Source organism: Castor canadensis, chromosome 3, assembly GCF_047511655.1.
Source record: "Castor canadensis chromosome 3, mCasCan1.hap1v2, whole genome shotgun sequence".
NCBI classification, from domain to species: Eukaryota; Metazoa; Chordata; class Mammalia; order Rodentia; family Castoridae; genus Castor; species Castor canadensis.
In genome coordinates this window covers 66,358,558-66,378,983 of record NC_133388.1, presented here as the reverse complement: position 1 = coordinate 66,378,983, position 20,426 = coordinate 66,358,558, and the positions used below count along the sequence as shown (strand labels likewise).

The window sequence follows — 20,426 nt, the reverse complement described above, 5'->3', positions numbered from 1 at the left end:
TAAAATAATAAAATAAAATTATTTAAACTTTTAGAAAAATATATAAGTGATGGTGGGGGTGGATGAAGGTCAGTGGTAGAGTGCTCGACTACAAGCACAAACCTCTGGGTTCCATCCCCAGCATCACCAAGAAAAGTTTTGGATCAGGTGTGGTAGTGCACTTTATAATTCCAGCACTTGGGAGTCAGAGGCAGGAAGATCACGAGTAGAAAGCTACATAATGAGTTCCAGGCCATCCTGAGCTAGTGAGCCCTGTGTCATAGAAAATGATCTTTGTAGTGGTCAAACACAAGAAATTCCTGTGGGAAACTAATGTTTCATTCATTTGGAGTCAGATACATCTAGGCTAGACTTGTCTCTTTCTCTTTGGGAGAAAGGCACAGTTGTAATACTTAACCACTGTTCATGTTAAATTTTCCCAAAAAAGCAGAAAAATATTGTAAGAATTAAATGGGAAAACGTATCTAACACGATTACCTGGGATTGAAAAATTCAGAGTTCCACAAGTGATACTTACGGTGCTATTCGTCAATTTAAAACAAAACAAAACACTACTATGGGTGCATAAAAGTTAACTCTCATTAGCTAGACGAGAAAACAGAATGTAAGACCCCAAAAGACTTGAGAACCACTTCTGCCCGGAACTAAACTCACAGCGTGCACTACCTCCCCGGAGCTTTAACCTTGGTGAACGGAGGAAGTTCGCTCCTGCGCAGTCCCACCCCTTTACCCCACCGCCAGCTCTGCAAAGCGCCAAAGGTGTGTACTTCTGCGCCTGCGCCGTGGCCTACTACGGGCGCACGCTCGGGTGGAGACCCGCTAGATTGAAGGCCATGGCGTGGGTACCAGCGGAGTCTGCAGTGGAGGAGTTGATGCCCCGGCTGTTGCCGGTGGAGCCCTGCGACTTGACTGAAGGTTTCGACCCCTCGGTACCTCCTAGGACGCCTCAGGAATACCTGAGGCGGGTCCAGTGAGTGATGTGGCCCCGTGCGGGTGGGCTGGTCGTTCGCTCCGCCCTTGGGGACAGCACCTGGTGCCGCGCTTTCCCTGTGTACGGTGAACACACTCCCGTCCTAATCTCTCGCGAGAATGGGTCTGCTCGGGATCTCTGGGTCGCATCCTGACGTGGGCGAGTCTGTGAACTTGACCGCAGACATCAACTTGTGTGCTCTTAGCTGTCTTTGCCGATAACCCAAATAATTGCAGACCTTGTTTAGTTCCTCAACTGGAATTTTATTTCCGATTTCATAATGAACTATACAATGGATCGCTTGTTTTACAAAACATGAGCAAAGGACAACAGTAATTAAATTTCTCGTATTTATCACTTATTTGTAGGATCGAAGCAGCTCAGTGTCCAGATGTTGTGGTAGCTCAAATTGACCCAAAGAAGTTGAAAAGGAAGCAAAGTGTGAATGTTTCTGTGAGTTTTGTTAACCGTTTGGTGATACCCCAATCACACACAAAGGACTAAGGTTCTTACAGTTTCCAACAGTATTAGTTATTTTGGTTATTCCCTAGAGAGGTAGACATTTGTTTATATTTTTTCCTTCATAAGGACAATGACATTTATTTCCTCCAAAGAAGCTTTGGTCACCCTAATATTTGTGGACACTTGCACATCTTACTTAGGAACATCCAGTCCAGTCTTTCAAGTGGTTATGTACTCTATCCTTTACAAAAATAAAGGAAACTTTGTGATTCTAGTTTGATAATTGTTATTATTGGGCTGGTGATTAATTTAGTTTGCATGTTCTGAATTTTACATGGTATAATTTTTTTTTTTTTCAGAACTGGGGTTTGAACTTCATGCTTGCTAGGCAGGCGCTCTACTGCTTGACCCACACCCCTCAGCCATAGCGTGGTATAATTTTAACAATAGAAACCCAAATGTCTTCAACACCTTTCTGGCTACTTGCAAATTGCAGACGTATTCATTTTTCCAGCACACTTTATTGAGCAACTAGATTGTGTCTGGCATTAGACTTGAAGAGTTAACATTCTCCTGAAGAGCACAGAAAGTAAACAAGCAAACAAATTAAATAATGCATACTGTGAATGTTGCCATGTAGAAAATAAACACATAATGATTAGTATATAAAAAGGAGAACTGTTTTAGATAGAGTGGTTGCAGAAGATCTCTTTGAGGAGATTTTATTTAACCTGGGTGGCATTTAAATTTTTTTTAATTTCCTTTTTATGTTCAAAGTAATTCCTTTAATATATGCAGTCAGGAAATTTTAATTCAGACACTAATGCTTTATAGTTCTTAAAAATTTTTACTTGATGAAACATATATACCTAGTTATTAAAAATATGACTTCCCTAAGTTATGAGGCAAGACCTGATTGGTTGTGAACTTTGTGGTGTTTTGGAAAACCAACGTAAGACTGGGGATGAAACTCAATGGTAGAGCACTTGCTAGTATGTATTTAGCCCTGGGTTCAACCCTCAGCAGCCCCCCAAAAAAGTAAAAAGAAAAATCAGAAGTAGACCTTTTCAAGTCAAATATCTTTCAGTTATTTGGGTACATTTTGCCCATCCCCAAATTCTTTATTTGGGAGTATAGCACTTGTTTTTGTTTCTGTTTTGCAATTATAGAAAACTAGGACTAGATTTTATCTTCAGGGTTGATGTCATTTAGATTTCTTAGGAACTCCAGCTATAACCAATTCCAGGTTTCTCTTGTTAAAGTGGCTAAAGACTTTTTCTAGCATTTTTAACCTGGAAATAAATACTAATATGAAATGCCTACTTGTACACATGTAAAAAATCCTTTTTTCCTTATATAGTCTTATTTTATTATTCAGTCTTCATCTTGGTTTTATTCTGTGAAGGTGTAAGATCCAGTTGTAACACTCAGGTTGATTCTAACATTTGTGAACTGATTTCTAGCTTTCGGGATGCCAACCTGCCCCTGAAGGTTATTCCCCAACCCTTCAATGGCAACAGCAACAAGTGGCACAGTTTTCAGCTGTTCGACAGGTAAGTGTCAAGTGCAATCAAATTAAACCTTCAGATTTGTTTCTGTTCTTAGACTGTAATTGAAAAAATCAAAATGTATGATTCTAAAGTATACAAAATGTGAATTAATTACAATGATTGTTATAATCATTAGGCATAGTACAGTTTGTAACATGTTTTCCAAGTTTTAGGATTGTTAGAATTTTGTGTAGAAACTGATTTAGTTGTTTATCCTGTGAAGATCACTGTCTTAATTTTTTTCCTTTAGAGTGTGAACAAACATAGAAGTCACTGGAAATCACAACAGTTGGATAGTAATGTTACTATGGTATGTAAGTTTCCAGGTTTAAGTTGTACAATGTATACCATGTGAAATAGTTCTGTTTACTTCCAGTCTTTAAAAATTCACTTACTTAGTCATATTGTTTTCATTTTCTTCCACATACCATTACATCATAGTACCAATTCTATTATAGTTGTAGCCTGAAAGCATAGAATCAGCACAAATGACTATTTTAATCTGCTATATCTGAAGAGACTTTGGATAAGTGAGAGAAATGTGAAAGTTGTTAGTATCAAAATGGTCAACTCTTGCCAAGCACAATGACTCATGCCTCTAATCCTAGCTACTCAGGAGGCAGAGATTAGGAGGATCAAGGTTCAAAGCCAGCTCGGGCAAATAGTTCAAGAGACCCCCATCTAGAAAAACCCTTTGCAAAAATAGGGCTGGTGGTGTGACTCAAGGTGAAGGTCCTGAGTTCAAGCCCCAGTATTGCAAAAAAAAAAAAAAGTTAACTCTTGCTGGATGCTGATGGCTCTGCCTATAATCTTAGCTACTTGGGAGGCTGAGGATCATGGTTTGAGGCCAGCCTGGGCAAATAGTTTTTGAGGCCCATCTCCAAAATAATGAGAGAAAAATGAACTAGAGGTGTGGCTCAAGTGGTAGAATGCCTGCTTTGCAAGTGCAAAGCCCTGAGTCAAACCCTAAAACCCAGACCCACCAAAAAAAAAAAAGAGTCTAACAAAAAAAAAAGCAAAAAGTTGGAAGTTATGAGGGTAGGGTGTTTATACATGGTTGTGTAATAGTAGCCATCACAAAAGACTGCCAAACAATAGCATTTTACTAAGGCCACCACAACCTTGTGCTTGGAAGGCTGAGGCTGACAGATCACAAGTTCACAGCCAGCCTGGGCTATATAGTGAATTCAAGGCCAGCCTAGGCTATACAGTGAGACCCTGTCTCAAAAAAAAAAAAAGAACAAAGCAGTACTTCTACGAGGACATCTGCTCAGCATATCAATGCCACTCTTCTAACTAATCATGAGGTTGTCTCAAAATGTCTGATGTAAACTGTGGCACACGTATTCCCACTGCAATGCTCTGCTATCCTCAAATGAGTATTATGTTTTGGAGAATCTCTATGATTTTTTTGATATTTAGGTTGACAAATAGTGATTAATTGGCCTCTGCAAGTTATTAAGGATTCTTCTAGACTATTACTTTTTAGGAAATAAATACATTTTCAACATTTAAAAAACTGAATAAAGGCTTATAGATTCTCCTGATGGGATAAAATGGTGCCATGCAGTGAACTCTCATGTTTATAGAGTATCACCTCTGCTTCACAGTAGCCTGACTTAATAGAGAATCCTGTCATGCATATTAAAAGTAGTGTTTCCTACATTTTACCAGTTTAGATATAATTTTAAGCTTTCAGAAGATACATTAGCACTTCCAAATAAAAATAGGAGTTGCCAAAGAGATGGATACATTGTTCAGGAAATCTTTTTTAACCTGTTAGGAAATCATGTTACTTCTGAGAATCTAATGAAAGCTATCGATCTTTGGGGTGGTGGGGGGAGAGATGTATTCTTTGTGCACCCACTCATAAGGATACCAATTAAATTAGCAGAGAGGTCACTGTAATGGGCTTATTTAATTTTAAGCACCTTCTGAAAGGCCCTGTCTCCAAGTGCAATCACAACCTCAGGTACTGGAGGTTCAGCCTTCAACACATGAATTTGGGGGACACACAATTCTTCCCATATTGGCACCATGTCTTTGTGTTGAGGTAGTGGGAATAGGGGAATCCTCACTTCTTTTTATACTGTTCATTGTAATGATAAATACATACCTATAAGTATTTAAGTAATATGCAAATGTAATGTAATATGTAAAATAAATAGTCTTTTTTTGTCTTTCAGCCAAAATCTGAAGATGAAGAAGGCTGGAAAAAATTTTGTCTGGGTGAAAGGCTATGTGCTGAGGGGGCTATTGGACCAGCTACTAATGAAAATCCTGGAATTGATTATATACAAGTAGGTGATAGATGAATGAACTGCCCAGAAAGTCTTCTACTTTTGGCACATCACTTAGCATAAGAGGGTCAGGAAACTACACCTAGGACCAAGTTCAGACCACAACTTATTACTGTATACTTCATGAGCTAAGAATGATTGTTATATTTTTAAAGGGTTGTAAAAAAGAAAAAAAAAAAAAGAAACAAGCAAAATGTGCCTGAGAGTATATGTGACTTGCAAAGCCTAAAGTGTTTACTGTCTAGCTCTCTACAGGAAATGGTTGCCAACCTCTGACTTAGTTTATTGTCTTGTTAACTTACAAAGTGGCAGACCAGTTTCTAAGTCAGTTTTCTGGGGACTTTATTTTTTTTTTTTAGGTTGGTTTCATATTGCTTATGTTTTAGCTATGTAATAATTTTGTGAATTAGATAGGACTCAACTGTGGAGTGCTTTGTTTGTTTTGTTTGTTTGTTTGGAGCCAGGGTCTCACTATGTTGCCCAGGCTGACCTCAAACTTGGGATCCTCCAGCCTCAGCGTTCTGAGCAATGGGGATTACGGTTGTATAACACCATGCCCAGCTAGGAGTCAGTTTTTTTAAAAAAATTAAAACCCTTGTTCCTTCCTATTATTGCTTATACTCTCTCTACAACAAAATTAGGAATAAGGGCAAAATAGTTTCTGCTGGGTATTGGGGGGGGGAGAGGGAGGGGGCAGAGTGGATGGTAAGGGAGGGGGTGGGGGCAGGGGGGAGAAATGAACCAATCCTTGTATGCACATATGAATAATAAAAGAAAAATGAAAAAATAAATAAATAAATAAAATAAAATATTAAAAAAAAATTATTAGGCATGGGTCAAATAATGAATTATAAGTAGTCAGGGAAACAAAGGAAAACATGATAATTAGAAAGGCCCTTTAAAATACTTAGTAAATTGTATATTTTAGAGATGAAATATTGTGAGTATATTTAAATCTTACCTGGCTTTAATTACAAATTTTGTGGCCAACTCCTTATCCTTCCTTCTGCCCCTAAGTTTGCAGATGTTCCCACAGAGCCCACTAAACACATCTGCATTAGTACTTTATATGTTATGTTGTTGTATTCAGCAGATATTTGTTTGGTATGTGGTAACATGTTTTCCTCATTTAAAACTAATGTATTTCTCAAATGAAAAAAGCCCTAAAAATCACTTAATAGACCAAAAACATTACTCTGGGGCCATGGCCCAAGTGGTGGAGTTCCTGCTTAGCAAGTGTGAGGCCAGTACCACCACCATCAAAAAAAAAAAAAGAAAAACAGGGCTGGTGGAGTGGCTCAAGTTAGAGTGCCTGCCTAGTAAGCGTGCAGCCCTAAGTTCAAGCCCCAGTACTGCTGAAAAAAAGAATTAAAAAAAACAGATGTAAATAGACATCTCTTTCACAGTAAGGAAATACAAATTGTTCTTACAGGAGATGTCCAACCCCACTCGTAATAAAACTATAATTTATTCCTATGCTGCCTTGCAATTTCTCAGATATCCTGTGTTGACAAAGGCTGGGGAAACAAGCGCTACACTCCAAATCTTTAAGGAAGCTGATTTGGCACTCTTCCTTACACAGCCTACTGTTTGTTTGGATATGGTCCTTCATGCCACTTTTTTTTTAATGTTTTAATTTAATAAAGAATATTTATTTGGCTTGCTAGTACAAGTAAAATATACTATGTTAAAAAACAAAACAAAACAAAAAAAACCTAACTGCTGGGGCATGCCTCAAGTGGTAGAGCACCTGTCTTAAGTTTCTCACAAGTCGGTAGTAGTTTCATGAACAGGACTCCCAGCATTAAGCTTCAAAGTAGATTTTTTAAAATTGAATCAGACTAGGTTTAAAAGATGTCATTTTTGCTGGGTGCCAGTGGCTCAGACCTGTAGTCCTAGCTTCTTAGAAGGCAGAGATAAGGAAGATCACAGTTCAAAGCCAGCCCTTGTTAATAGTTGGTGAGACCCTATCTTGAAAAAACCCATCACAGAAAAAGGGCTAGTAGAGTGGCTGAGGGTATAGGCCCTGAGTTCAAACCCTAGTACTGAAAATATGTGTGTATATATATATATATATGTATATATATATGTATATATATGCCATTCTGATGATTTTTTCTTTTCTGGTGGTACTGGAGTTTGAACTTAGGGCCAAATGCTTGCTAAGGCAGGTGCCCTATTGCTTGAGCCACTCCACCAGCTTACAAGGTATCTTTCTGCCAGACACTGATGGCTCACACCTATAATTCTAGCTACTCAACAGGCAGAGATGAGGAGAATCATGTTTAAGAACAGCCCAGGCAAATAGCTTGAGAGACCCTATCTTGAAAATACCCAACACAAAAAGAGACTGGAGGACTGGTTCAAGTGATAAAGTGTCTGCCTAGTAAGGGTAAGGCTCTGAGTTCAAAGCATAGTACATCAAAAATAAATAAATAAAAATATGTCATTCTAATTCAAGTGCCCTTAATTTCTGAAACATTAGCTTTTACTGATAATTATTTTTAGTTGTTTTTTGAGACAGGGTCTCACTGTATAGCCCAAGAGATCTCCCTGCCTTTCCCTTCTGAGTGCTGGGATGATAGGCTTGCCACCATGCCTAGCTAGCTGATGATTTGTAAATGGTTTGTACAACATTAATATAGTATTAATATGTTAGTTATAATTCTTTTGAATAAAATTGATAAGCTAACTTTTAAGTAGCATTTTTTTTTAATTTTCATACTTTAATGTTTCTATTACTAAAATCATATTTCTGGATTGTCTGATAATTGGTAGCAAGGGAATTTGTTTTATTTATTTATTTTTGTGGCAGCACTTGGGATTGAACACAGGGCCTGATGTATACTAGACAAGCACTCTACCACTAAACTACATCCTCAGCTCCAGGAGTTTTCATTTATCTGTTCTTTGTTCCTAAACAACAGTGGTAAGAAATTTACCAGTTTAATAAAAAAAAAGAATCTTCCTTATAATACCACTTAGTAAATTTCAATCTAATTTTTTTTCTTTCAGATTGGTTTTCCTCCCTTGCTTAGTATTGTAAGCAGAATGAATCAGGTAAATCCATCAAATGATATTGGTATATGCATTCTTTTGTTTGCAATGTGTATGAAAGTATTCAAATGCATTTCCTGAATATTTACAGTATGCAGGTCCTATCCTAAGCTCTTCCATGGTACTTATTTAATCCTTACTATATCACTGTATGGGGCGTTATTATTAATAACCATATTTTTTTGTGGAGGAGGAAACAAAATTTGAGGCTAAGGCATGAGGTTTTTCAGCAAGTAAATGACAGTACTGGCATACAGTGGTGGGTGGCTCCAACTCCAGAGCTCATGATGTTAATTTGTCTGGGTTTCACTTACACATCTTAGATGCTCAGTCTTGAATTAAATGTTAACGCCAGATCATCATTTCTAGTTCTAGATGAGCTACACGTTCCATTAAGATTGAAATACAGGGCTAAGGTTGTGGTTCAAGTGGTAGAGAGTCTGCCTCGCAAGGGTGAGACTCTCAGTTCAAACCCCAACCAAAAGGGGAGAAACACGGGATTTGGTTCTTCAGGCTTTTAGGAGTAGGGACTCTGTTAACAACTTAAAAGGAAAATAAAAACTGACTCACTTTTACTTAGTATTAAGTACTCTTAGAAGATGAGAAAGTATTTTTGAGGGTCATACTCTATTGGAAATCACATATTGGATGACAATTTCATTTACTTAAATCATTTGCATTAAGAAACTATTGCATTTATACAAATTCCAATCAGCATCATTTTTTGGAAGTACTCAATTATAGTTGAGTAAGTCAAAATATTTTCAGGTGTTTGGTAATTTCACCTGTATAGTTTTGTTTTGGGGGATTTTTTTTTTTTTTGGCAGTAACGGGGTTTGAACTCAGGGCCTCATGCTTGCTAGACTAGCATTCTACCATTTGAGCCAGGCCTCTAATCCCTGATCTGTATAGTTTTAAAACATCTATCTCTAGCTAAGTTTCTCTTTAGATTAGGCTTTGATTTAATTTGAATTGGGAAATAATATATTTGCAAAGACTCATTTTTAAGGATATGTAAAGTTTTTCAATAGTTGCAAACTAAATCCTAGGATTTAAACCAAAGCCTTAGTTGATACTTGAGAGTATAAGATCTGTCTTAAAAGCCTCTTCTCACAAGATGAGCCATCTAGTGAAATTACTAATTAGAGTCCTAGCTTTCTCTTTTCAGACTGAAGAGTGAGGCCGTCTTAAACATCAGAGTTGCTTATCTAGCTAAACTTACTGGAACCCATGCTGAACTTTATCAGTGCTTTGTTATTAATACAACTCTTCTAACCCCAACCCCTTTTTTTTAGGCAACAGTAACTAGTGTCTTGGAATATCTGAGTAATTGGTTTGGAGAAAGAGACTTTACTCCAGAATTGGTAGTATTGCATCTTTTTATGTTCATAATTTAGGTAAAACATATATACGTATATATGAGATATGACCATATACTATTTATACCTGTGTATGTATGTAGTTATAAATGTATATTTATAATCTGAACTGTGCTTGTTTATAGTGAAATAAGAAATTTACACCAGAATGTAAATCTGCTTCCTTCACTGAGATAGTCTTAGGAGCTAGGAGTGTAGTTCAGTGGCAGAGCACTTGCCTAGCATGCAGGAAGCCCTGGGTTTAATCCCCAGCACCACCAGGGAAAAAAAGAAAAAGTCTTGCTTTTGGGGAAAAAAATGCCAACTAAAGAGTCAATTGATAGCCTATACAAGCTGTTTATCTCATTGCAGACAATAATAACTAGGTCACAGACTGTTAGTCCATTTACAGACTGTACTTTAAGTAGAACTGACTTGAAGAAGTTTGAAGTGCATTTTCTAAAATGACTTTGAGGCTATTAAGGTGGCTCACATTTGTAATTCCAGCTACTCAGGAGGTGGAGATAGGGAGGATCATATTTAAGGCCAAACTGGGCAAAAAAATCTCAACAGATATTTGGCATTACTGAGATTTGAACTCAGGGTCTCACACTGGCTAGTCAGGTGCTCTACCACTTGAGCCTCATTTCGTGCCCTTGTTGCATTGGTTATTTTTGAGATAAGGTCTTACTTTATGGCTGGGCTTGCCTGGACTGCAGTTCTATTTACACTTCCTTCATAGCTGGGATGATAGGTGCATGCCATCACACCAGCTTTTATTGGTTGAGATGGGGTCTCCATAATTGTTTGCCTGAGCTGGCCTTGAACCATGACCCTCCTAATCTCACCTGCCAAGTTGCTAGGATTACAGGCTTGAGCCACCCCCACTTGGCCCCCAAATGGTTTTTTTTAAATATGTCCTTGCTGGAACACCTGTGGCTCACATGTGTAATCCTAGCTACTTGGAAAGCTAAGATCAGAGGGATCGCAGTTCAAGGCCAGTCCAGCTCAGGCAAATAGTTTTAAAGACTCCATCTCCAAACTAACCAGAGCAAAATAGATGGGAGGTGTGGCTCAAGTGGTAGATCACCTGTGTTGCAAGGTCCCACAAAAATAAAGAGAGAGGGAGGAAGGAGAGACGGAGGGAGGTTTAGGTTAGGGCATGGCCCAAGTGGTGGAGTGCTTAGCAAGCTCCAACTCTGAGTTCAATTCCCAGTACTGCCAAAAAAAAGAAAGAAATTACTAAAACAAAAAACCAGGTGTGGTGGTCCATACTTGTACTCCCAGCATTGAGAGAGAAGCTAAAGCAAGAGGATCATGAGTATGCCTAAACTACTTAGCAAGACGCTGTCTCATTTAAAAAGGAAAAAGAAAAACAGAAAGAAATGTTTTCAGTTTTTTGTTGCTTTTTTCTCTTTTCCTATTATTATCACATTTTGCTCTCTGACTAAAGAAAAGAAATCTTTTAGTGTAAATACATTTTAGAAAATCCTTAGAGGTTGTGAGAAACGTGAAAGTGTAGAAGAAGGACATTTGAATACTTGAATATTAGCTTTGCATAGTAAATATATTCCTGCAATTTTAAATCGTTTTGATGTAGAATTTTTACTTTTTGAGACAGGTCTCATTACATAGCTCGGGTTCCTGAATTCACAATCCTCCTACTTTAGCCTCCTGAGTGCTGGAATTACAGGATTGAAACACCATGCCTGGCTTAATGTAGAAGAGAATTCCATTATTTGTAAAAGAAACCTGAATATGAAGTCTTACTGATTTAGGGTTACCTGAGGAACTTAGCATGTTGCATAAATTGCTATTTAAACTTTGTTCTGGTATTCTTTAGATTTCCATAAAGTGATACTTTTTTTTTTTTGGCAGTATGGGATTCTAACTCAGGGCCTCACACTTGCTGGGCAGGTGCTCTAACTTGAACCACTCTGCCAGCCCAATTTGGTGATTTTCTCTCAGAAACTTTAAGGACTATATAAAACCTTTGTCACCATCATTTTACTTTTTTTTTTTTTGCAGCCCTGGAGTTTGAACTCAGGGCCTCACACTTGCTAGGCAGGCGCTCTTACAGCTTGAGCCAGCCCACCAGCCCCACCATCATTTTACTTGTAATACATATAAACATTTCATTACATGTTACCAATAATTATAACCACAAAATGATATTATAATAGTGAAACTATTGAAAAAAGTTGTACATTTATATAGGAAAAAGACAAACATTTAAAAAAAGAAATTTTATCTGGACATTGAGATTGTAGTTTGTTTTTTCCTTTGTGCTTTTGGTATTCATATTTGTTCTGCATTAAGTGTTACAAATTTTGTAATTGTAAAGAATATCCCATTTTAAGAGGGAGTGTAGACAAATTCAACTCCTGCTTATTAAAGTATCAGAACATTGTTTTTCTACAATATAGTTTCTTCCTGTGGGCCCAGAGACAAATTAAAGAGTTGTGAAATGTTTTGTGTATCTGTCTGTAAAGGGCAGAGAAAAAAATGTATCTTAATATTTGCAAGGATTTGCATGCATCTTAAGTAAGTTTTTGCTTATAAGTGAGAACTTAAACTGTAGTAATAATCTCACAAATGGACTGTTCGGAGTCTTTGAAGTATCCAAGGTCCTGTGTCCATGGTTACAAGGTAAAAGGGAGATCACCGGGTTTCCAGGTCATCCTTTGTTACCCATGTCTGAACAACATAATTAGTGTTGATAGCAAACAACCAGGCACAGCATTGGGCATTTAGAGAAACAAGTTAGGTTATGCTTCAGTTTTTGTCTACTTAGGACTTTTTAAAATTTTATTTAGGGAAGGTGGCTTTATGCTTTGTTGGCTTGCCTTGAAAAACCATTATTACCTGAGGCTCATTCACTAATTCGGCAGCTTGCAAGACGGTGCTCTGAAGTGAGACTCTTAGTGGTAAGTTGAAAGTATCTACCTACTTATATGCTGATAAAGAAGGATTCCAGTGAAGTAGGAAAATGTGGAATATGTTATTAGTTAGGATTAGAGCATGCCACAAAACAGAAAAGCTTTAAATAAAGGCTTAAATAAAGTGAAATGTTTTTCTCAGATAAAGGAAATCTGAAGAGAGACAGTTAAGATCTAAAATGACAGTATCCCAGCCCTTCAAATTCTGCTACTTGTGGCTTCCATTCTTGTCTTAGTCCATTTTGTGTAGCTCTAACAAAATACTTGAAGGTGGGCACTTGAAGAGGTCTAATTCTAGCTGCTTGGGAGACTGAGATCAGGAGGATCACAGTTCGAGGCCAGCCTGGGGAAATAATTCATAAGACCCCCCCATCTCTAAAATAACCAGATTAAAATGGACCAGAGGTGTGGCTCAAGCAGTAGAGTACCTGCTTTGCAAGTAGGAAGCCCTGAGTTCAAACTCCAGTCCCACCAAAAAAAAAAAAAAGGTTTTACTATTTTTTTCTTACTGGTGATTGAATCCAGCACCTCTTACATGCTAGGCAAGCACTCTACTACAGAGCTACTTTCTCAACCTGAAAAGTGTTTTATTTAGTTCAGTTTTGGAGGCTGAAAGTCTAAGATCAGGGGGCCCCATTTATTCAGACTTCTGGCTACATCATAGCTTAGCAGATGGCACAGATAGAGTGTGAAAGAGCAGCAAATGGCCCTTGTGAAAGGGGGAAGGCGCCAGGCTCATTTATAACAACCGTGTGCGGCAGTACTAATAAAGTCCTTTGAGAGCATTAATCCTCCAACAAGAACCATTCCTTAAAAGACATCTCAGGTGTTCTCAAGGAGTCATTGACTGCAGTTTTCTCTTTTGTCTTGGAGAATTCCTGCTTCCATATGATGTTCACTCTCATCTAATAAAAATTTCATGTTTTGCATGGAAATAAAAAGAAATGTATCTCAAAAACAAGCTTTTTTTCATTCCTTTTTTTAGGACAGCAAAGATGACGAAAGGGTTCCTGCTTTGAATCTATTAATCTGCTTGGTTAGCAGGTATAGTAAAACCAGTCTTTGACTTCTTGTTCATTTGTTTATAGTGAGAGTACATTTAATTTTGTTACAGTTGTATTTTGTAAATTATCTGGATCCTTTGTTCATTTTCAGTTGAGACACATTTTTATTTATATGTTTGATTTAATATTTTATATCTAAGTTACACTTGGAATTTATTTGGAAAATTCTTCCTATTCTCAATTCTACATAAAAAAATACTTATTTAGGTCTCTTCATGGACATGTTTTTGTTCCAGTGATCAGAATCTTTATTCTAATGCTTATACCTTCTTAAAGCTTCATCATGTATTTAATTAAGTAATCTTGTGTCCAGTCTTCTTTCCCCCAAACAAGACACACTTTTTCAGAACATACATATATTTTAAACATTTAATTTAATTATGCAGCTCATGATAATTAACATTTAGTGGGCACTTTGTGTCAAACATTTTTTTTAGTGTGTCATACTAGAAATTCATTTAATCCTTATAAATAGTAGGTACATTTTTACAGATGAGGAAACCATGCCAGACAGAGGTTAAATAACATTCCTGCCATCACAGAGATAGTAAATCTAGAACTAGGATCCAAACCCACATAGCTTTACTCCAGAGCTATCCTCTCTCTTTTTTTTTTTTTTTCCTTGATGGTACTAGGGATTGAACTCAGGACCTCGCACTTGCTAGGCAAGTGTTCTTCAACTTGGGCCAAGCCTCCTTTCCCAGAGCTAAGCTCTTAATTGCTGATTACAAACCAAGCTAATAGCTACCTCATCTGTTAGTAGTAAGGATTAAATGAAAGGACTTATGCCCTAGATTCTTTATTTCTTTGTGAGACTGGGGTTTGAATTCACAGCCTTGCATTTGCAAAGCAGGTGCTCTACCACTTGAGCCACTCTGAGAGCCCATTTTGCTCTGATTATTTTGTAGATGGAGTCTTGAAAACTATTTGCCTGGGCTAGCCTCAAACTGTGATCCTCCCGATCTCAGCCTCCCAAGTAGCTAAAATTACAGGCATGAGCCACCATCACCTGGAGTGGGCAGTATTTTTTTTGTTTTTAAGATGAAAACACAGGTTCAGAAAGATTAAGTAATGTATAGTTCAGTAAACCAGTAATTAATGAAACCAGAGACTTAAAGCTTCTTACTACTAATTGAGATTTTATAAGATTGTGCAATTACAAAAACATAAACAAATGTATTGGTCATGGTTCCTCAAAAAGTTAGATAAAAATGGAAAAAGAATTCTAGACTACAAAATATTTTTAAGGTATATATAGCCTCTGCTTAAGAAGACTTACAGATTTGGGGGCTGGAGGAGTGGCACAAATGGTAGAGTGCCTGCCTAGCAAGGGTGAGGCCCTGAGTTCAAACCCCAGTACTGCCATAAATAAGTAAATAAATGAATGAATGAATGAATGAATAAAGGCTTACAGATTCAGGAGTGAGAGACAGGAGGGTTGAAGTTTGGAGGCCAACCTAGGCTACATGTTGAGACCCTGTCTTAAAAAATGAAAAGGAGAAACTTAAAAAAGATTATAGAAAATTTGAGAACATGATAGCATAGGCCTTGACTTCATTAACTTCAATGTAGATACTGTTTTTAAGTCTCTTATTTTCTGTTTATTTTGCTTATTTTAGTAGCTTTAAGTGAATAATTAGTAATTCATAAAATCCACTGTAATGCATAAAATCTCATTTGACTAGGGTCAAGTTGACTATTTTTTTTTCTTTTAAATCTATACTTTATTTAGAGCTACATGTTTTTTAACTTAGTTGTTTTACCAATAATACTTATCTTTTTTTCAAAGCTGCTTCTTATGGAGGTTTTCAAACATACACAAATGTAGTAGGATAAGCTCCCATCCTCTCCATCACACAGTTTCAACACTTAATAATTCTTCATCAGGATATTTCATTTCTCCCATATTTTTTATTAGTATGTTTTAAACAAATCCCAGAAATTTCTCCCATTTTTTTGTCTTTATTTAACTGATAAGGACTTTTCAAAACCATGATTGTCGCCAGGCACTGGTGGCTCATGTCTGTAATCCTAGCTGCTTGGGAGGCAGAGATCAGGAACATCAAAGTTCGAAGCCAGCCTTGGCAAATACCCAGCATAGAAAAGGTCCGGTGGAGTGGCTTAAAAATGGTAGAGGGCCTGCCTAGCAAGCATGAGGCTATGAGTTCAAACCCCAATACCACAAAAAAAAAAAAAAAAAAAAATGTAATACTGGTAGCAAATAACTAATAAATTTAATAATTCCACAGTATCATCTGCTGTCCAGTCCATGTTTTATATCCTCTAGTTATCCTCAAAAATCTTTGTACATTTAAATTTTCAAACCAGGATACAAGTAAGATCCACTCATTGTATTTGTTTGATAATGTCTTTTAAGTCTTTCTAACAACCCCCTGGGGTTTTTTTTCACACTTGTTGAAGAAAATGGGTCATTTGGCTTATAAAAATTCTCCTGTTCTGGACCAAATAGATGTTCACAGTGGTATTTAATGTGTATATCTGACCCCCTTATTTCCTGTAAACTGGTAGGTAGGTCCAGAGGCCTTGGAGTACTTACTTGTTTGACAAGACTCCATGGGTCCTGCCGTATTACATGGTAACATAGTTCATCACTGGGCTCAGCTAAAGTGATCCTTTTTTTTTTTTGGCAGTACTGGAGTTTGAACTCAGGGTGTCATCCTTGCTAGGCAGGCACTCTACCACTTGAGCCACTCTGCCAGCCCCTAAAGTGATCCTTTTTGAGCTGGAGGCATGGCTCAAGTGGTAGAGTACCTGCCTGTTTAGCACAAGGCTCTGAGTTCAAGCCCCAGTACCACAAAAAAAGTGTATCTTTTTACCTGTTAGTTTTAGCATGCATTGATGATTTTTGCTTAAAACAATTACTTCATTTGAGATTCAGAAATGTTGAGTATTCTGTCATCCCCTATTCATGTGTTAGGTAGAATTTTTTTCTATAAAAAATAACCTGCGTTCAACAGTTTTGTTACCCTTTTTTTAAATTGTATTATTGTTATACTGGGAGTACATTGTGACATTTACAAAAGTTCTTACAATATGTCATAGTTGAATTTTCCCCTCTATCCTCCCCAGTTGGTTATCCTGAACTGTAGTTTATACAAAACAGTTAACAACAACAAAACAGAGAGTTGGTTGTGGTGGTACATGTCTATAATCCCAGCACTTGGGAGGCAAAGGCAGGAGGATTTTGAGTTCAAAGTCAGCCTGCAGCATTTCAAAAAACAGGATGCAGGTTAGAGTCTTTCCCTTATTTACTAAATTTTATAATAGGGAGCCTAGAAATTTCCAGAGATGATAAATAATTTTATTTGTACTTTTGGATTTAGATTTTAGGACTTTTAACATTTGATGAATTTCAATTCATTGGTGTGTGTGTGTGTGTGTGTGTGTGTGTGTGTAACTGGGGGTTTGAACTCAGGGCTTTGTGCTTTGCTAGATAGGTGTTCTACCACCTGAGCCACGCACCCAGCCCTTTTTGCTTTAGTTATTTTTGGAATAGAGTCTCAAGTTTTTTCAAAGGCATCCCAGACCTCGTAATGCTTCCCACATAGTGGGGAGGACAAGCAATTGCCATCTTGCCTAGTTATTTGTTGAGATGGATCTCACTAACTTTTTGCCTGGGCTGGCCAATCTCTGCCTCCTAAGTAGCTGGAATTACAGATGCAAACCTCTGCAACTGCTCCTAGAATATAGTTAGCTTCTGAGGTAACGTCTCACTAACTTTACCTGGACTAGCCTCAAACTCAGGATCCTCCTGGCTCCACCTCCTGAGGTTTTGTTTGTTTTTTGTTTTATTTTGTTTTTTTATCAGAGAGACAGTGTCTGTCTAGCCCAGGCTGACCTCAAACTCACAATCCTTCTCCTGCCTCAGCCTCCCAAGTGCTGGAATAACAGGGATGTACTACCATGCCAGCTGTAGTCATTATTATTTTTGAAGCTCAAGTTTTTCCATCTTTGGCCACTGGGAGCACATGAAGTTGGTTCCTATCGCCTCTCCCTTCACCCCTATACTAGGGATTGAACCCAGGATCTTGCATGTTCTAGACAAGTGCTCCACTTCTGAACTACACCCCCAGATCCCATCACCTTTTTGTTGTTGTTTGCTTGGTTTTGTTTTGCTTTTGGTGGGAATGGGGTTTGAACTCAGGTTCTTGTGCTTGCAAAGCAGGCACTCTGCTGTTTGAGCCACACTTCCAGTCTTCCCATCACCTTTTGACACAATCGTTAGCAATCTCATGGCTTTATTACTTTCTGTTATACTGAGATAATTCAAATATTCTGAAATCAGTCTTTTCTCTTGGGAATACTAGTTCCTTTTTTAAAAGTAGGAAATGTTAAAATTGATTTTTCCTTGAACGTTACACAGTAGTCCCTTCTTGCTTGCTTGCTTATTTATTTATTTGCAATACTGGAGTTTCAACTCGGCCTTGAACTTACTAAGCAAGTGAACTCTAGCTCAAAAGCCCCTTCTTATCCACAAGGGATACTTTCAAAGATCCACAACGAATTCCTGAAGCCACGTATAGATCAAACTATAATTTAATGCCTTTTCCATCTTTTTTTTTTTCTTTCATCTTAACTAGGCACTTACGCACTCTGGCCATAAGTTTTGAAGTACCACAGCAAAAAAACATTTTTCCTTCCTTGCCATTTCATGAATAGAGTCATTCAGACTGTCGTAGCAACCTCAGTACATGATTTTTTTTTTTTTTAACTTCCTTATTAGGCTGAGAACTTTCACCTTTTCATTTAAAGAAAGCACTTTACACTAGTTGCTGGTGGCTCACACCTGTAATCCTAGGTACGTAGTCCGGAGGCAGAGATCAGGAGGATCATGGTTAGAAGCCAGCCCCTGCAAATGGTTCATGAGAACTTATCTTGAAAATACCCAACAAAGTAAAGGGCTGGTGGAGTGACCCAAATAGTAGAGCACCTGCCTAGCAAGTGTGAGGGCCTGAGTTCAAACCCCAGTACCACCAAAAAAAATAAAAAGCACTTCTCAACTTCTTTTCAGCATATTAAATTTCAGGCATCAATACTTTTGCATGTTGGGGCTATTCTTAAGTAAAATAAAGGTTACTTGAACTCAAGCATTACAACACTGTGATAACTAAGACAAGTATAACTTAAAGGGCAAGTAGTATATACTGTGTGGATACATTGATTCACCTCCTGGGCAGAGCAGGAGAGAAGCACAAGATTTTATCGTATTACTCAAGATGGTACACAATTTAAAACTTACAAACTGTGGGGCTAGAGTCATGGCTTAAGTACTAAAGTGCAAGTTCTTGAGTGCAAACCCCAGTACCACAAGAAAGGAAAAAAAACCCTCATGAATTGTGTATTTCTGGAATTTTCCATTCAATATTTTCACTTGACCTTGGGTAACTAAAACTGCAAAAGTAAAACTATAGACAAGAGGATTACTGCACTTTTTCTCCTATGCTAAAACTTGTGGTTCCTAAAAATATTAACAATTACTGGCTTTGTGCTATAATTATGAGCATAATAGTAGCAGAATAACAAAAATATTACTGATGGTATAGCTAATTGAAAGCTTAAGGGCTGGCAGAGTGGCTCAAATGGTAGAGCGCCTGCCTAGCAAGTATGAGGCTCAGAGTTCAAACCCCAGTCCCACCAAAAAAAAAAAGAATGAAAGGATAACTTGCAGTTCTTTTTGTCTTTGACATATCTGTCTCACTAGCAACATAGAACACAGTGTTGAAGGTCACTTGAAATTGTTTTCTTTGTGACTATACCACCAAATTGGTAAATGGTAAGTTCTCTTGATGGAATTAATGAGTGATTTTCTTTTTATTTAACTTGTTTTTAATTACCTTGTTCCAGAGTTAAAATTATAATTCAGGATACATTTGGAGTATTTTTGCATCTGCTTTTATCATTATCGTCTCTTCTTTCTTTCTCCTGTAGTTAGCCAGTTTGTTTGTTTTCTTGGTGGTACTGGGGTCTGAATTTAGGGCTTTACACTGGCTAAGAAGGTACTCTACTTCTTATGCTAAGCCTCCAGCCCCATTTCATCATTTTTTTTTGTTTATTCTTCCCATTCATTATCATTTTAAAAGTATAACCAGATATATACAAATATATTTGCATTCCTGTACACCCAGAAGGTAGCGTACTGAGCATTCTGTTCTGTATCTTTTTTTTATTAACAAATCTTGGAAATAAGACTGTAGCAGTAGTTTCCTCATTCCTTTTTTACAGCTTCATACTTTCCCATTATGTAGATGTACTGTAGTTTTCCTTACCTAGTCTCCTTATTGATAGACAGTTTAGTTATTTATGGTCTTTTGGCATTATGACTAGTGCTGTAATCAATATATTTTTACACATACATTGAATTCTTTTTCTGCTAGGTATTTTGATCAACGTGATTTAGCTGATGAGCCATCTTGATAGTGCTGACATCTGGGATAGAAGATATTTCTGCTGAAGGCAACTTAAGTCTGAGGAAGTACAATGCCAGTTCAAGTGTATATTGTATCACTTCTTCAACACTGTGAAGGGTGTTCATTTAACCTGTGCAACTCAAGTTCATATTCAGAATATAGATCAAATTGAGTGTGTGAAATGTTGATGGAAAGTCCCACCTGGTATTTGATGAACAGTTTGAATGTTTTCTGCAGTCACATGCTTTGAAAATAAAGTGAGTGCCATTCTTTTGTGAAGTAGCCTGTGTCGAAACTA

The 20,426-nt window shown here is 37.5% G+C and overlaps 1 protein-coding gene across 4 annotated transcripts; it reads left to right on the top strand.

The window, feature by feature from the left end:
• The first annotated feature begins 765 nt into the window (after positions 1-765).
• Positions 766-20,407, top strand: Gemin2 (gem nuclear organelle associated protein 2). Of its 4 annotated transcripts, none has more exons than XM_074068101.1 (10): positions 766-970; positions 1,339-1,423; positions 2,896-2,985; positions 3,233-3,292; positions 5,169-5,282; positions 8,298-8,342; positions 9,635-9,703; positions 12,514-12,624; positions 13,622-13,680; positions 20,096-20,407. In XM_074068101.1, exons 1-10 carry the CDS (start codon positions 834-836, stop codon positions 20,133-20,135), a joined length of 810 nt encoding a protein of 269 aa, XP_073924202.1. In that variant the 5' UTR covers positions 766-833; the 3' UTR covers positions 20,136-20,407. The 4 variants fall into 4 exon arrangements, with proteins under 4 accessions (XP_073924202.1, XP_073924204.1, XP_073924205.1 ...); XM_074068102.1 differs by having other exon boundaries at positions 912-1,051; XM_074068103.1 differs by lacking the exon at positions 9,635-9,703.
• Positions 20,408-20,426: the final 19 nt, after the last annotated feature.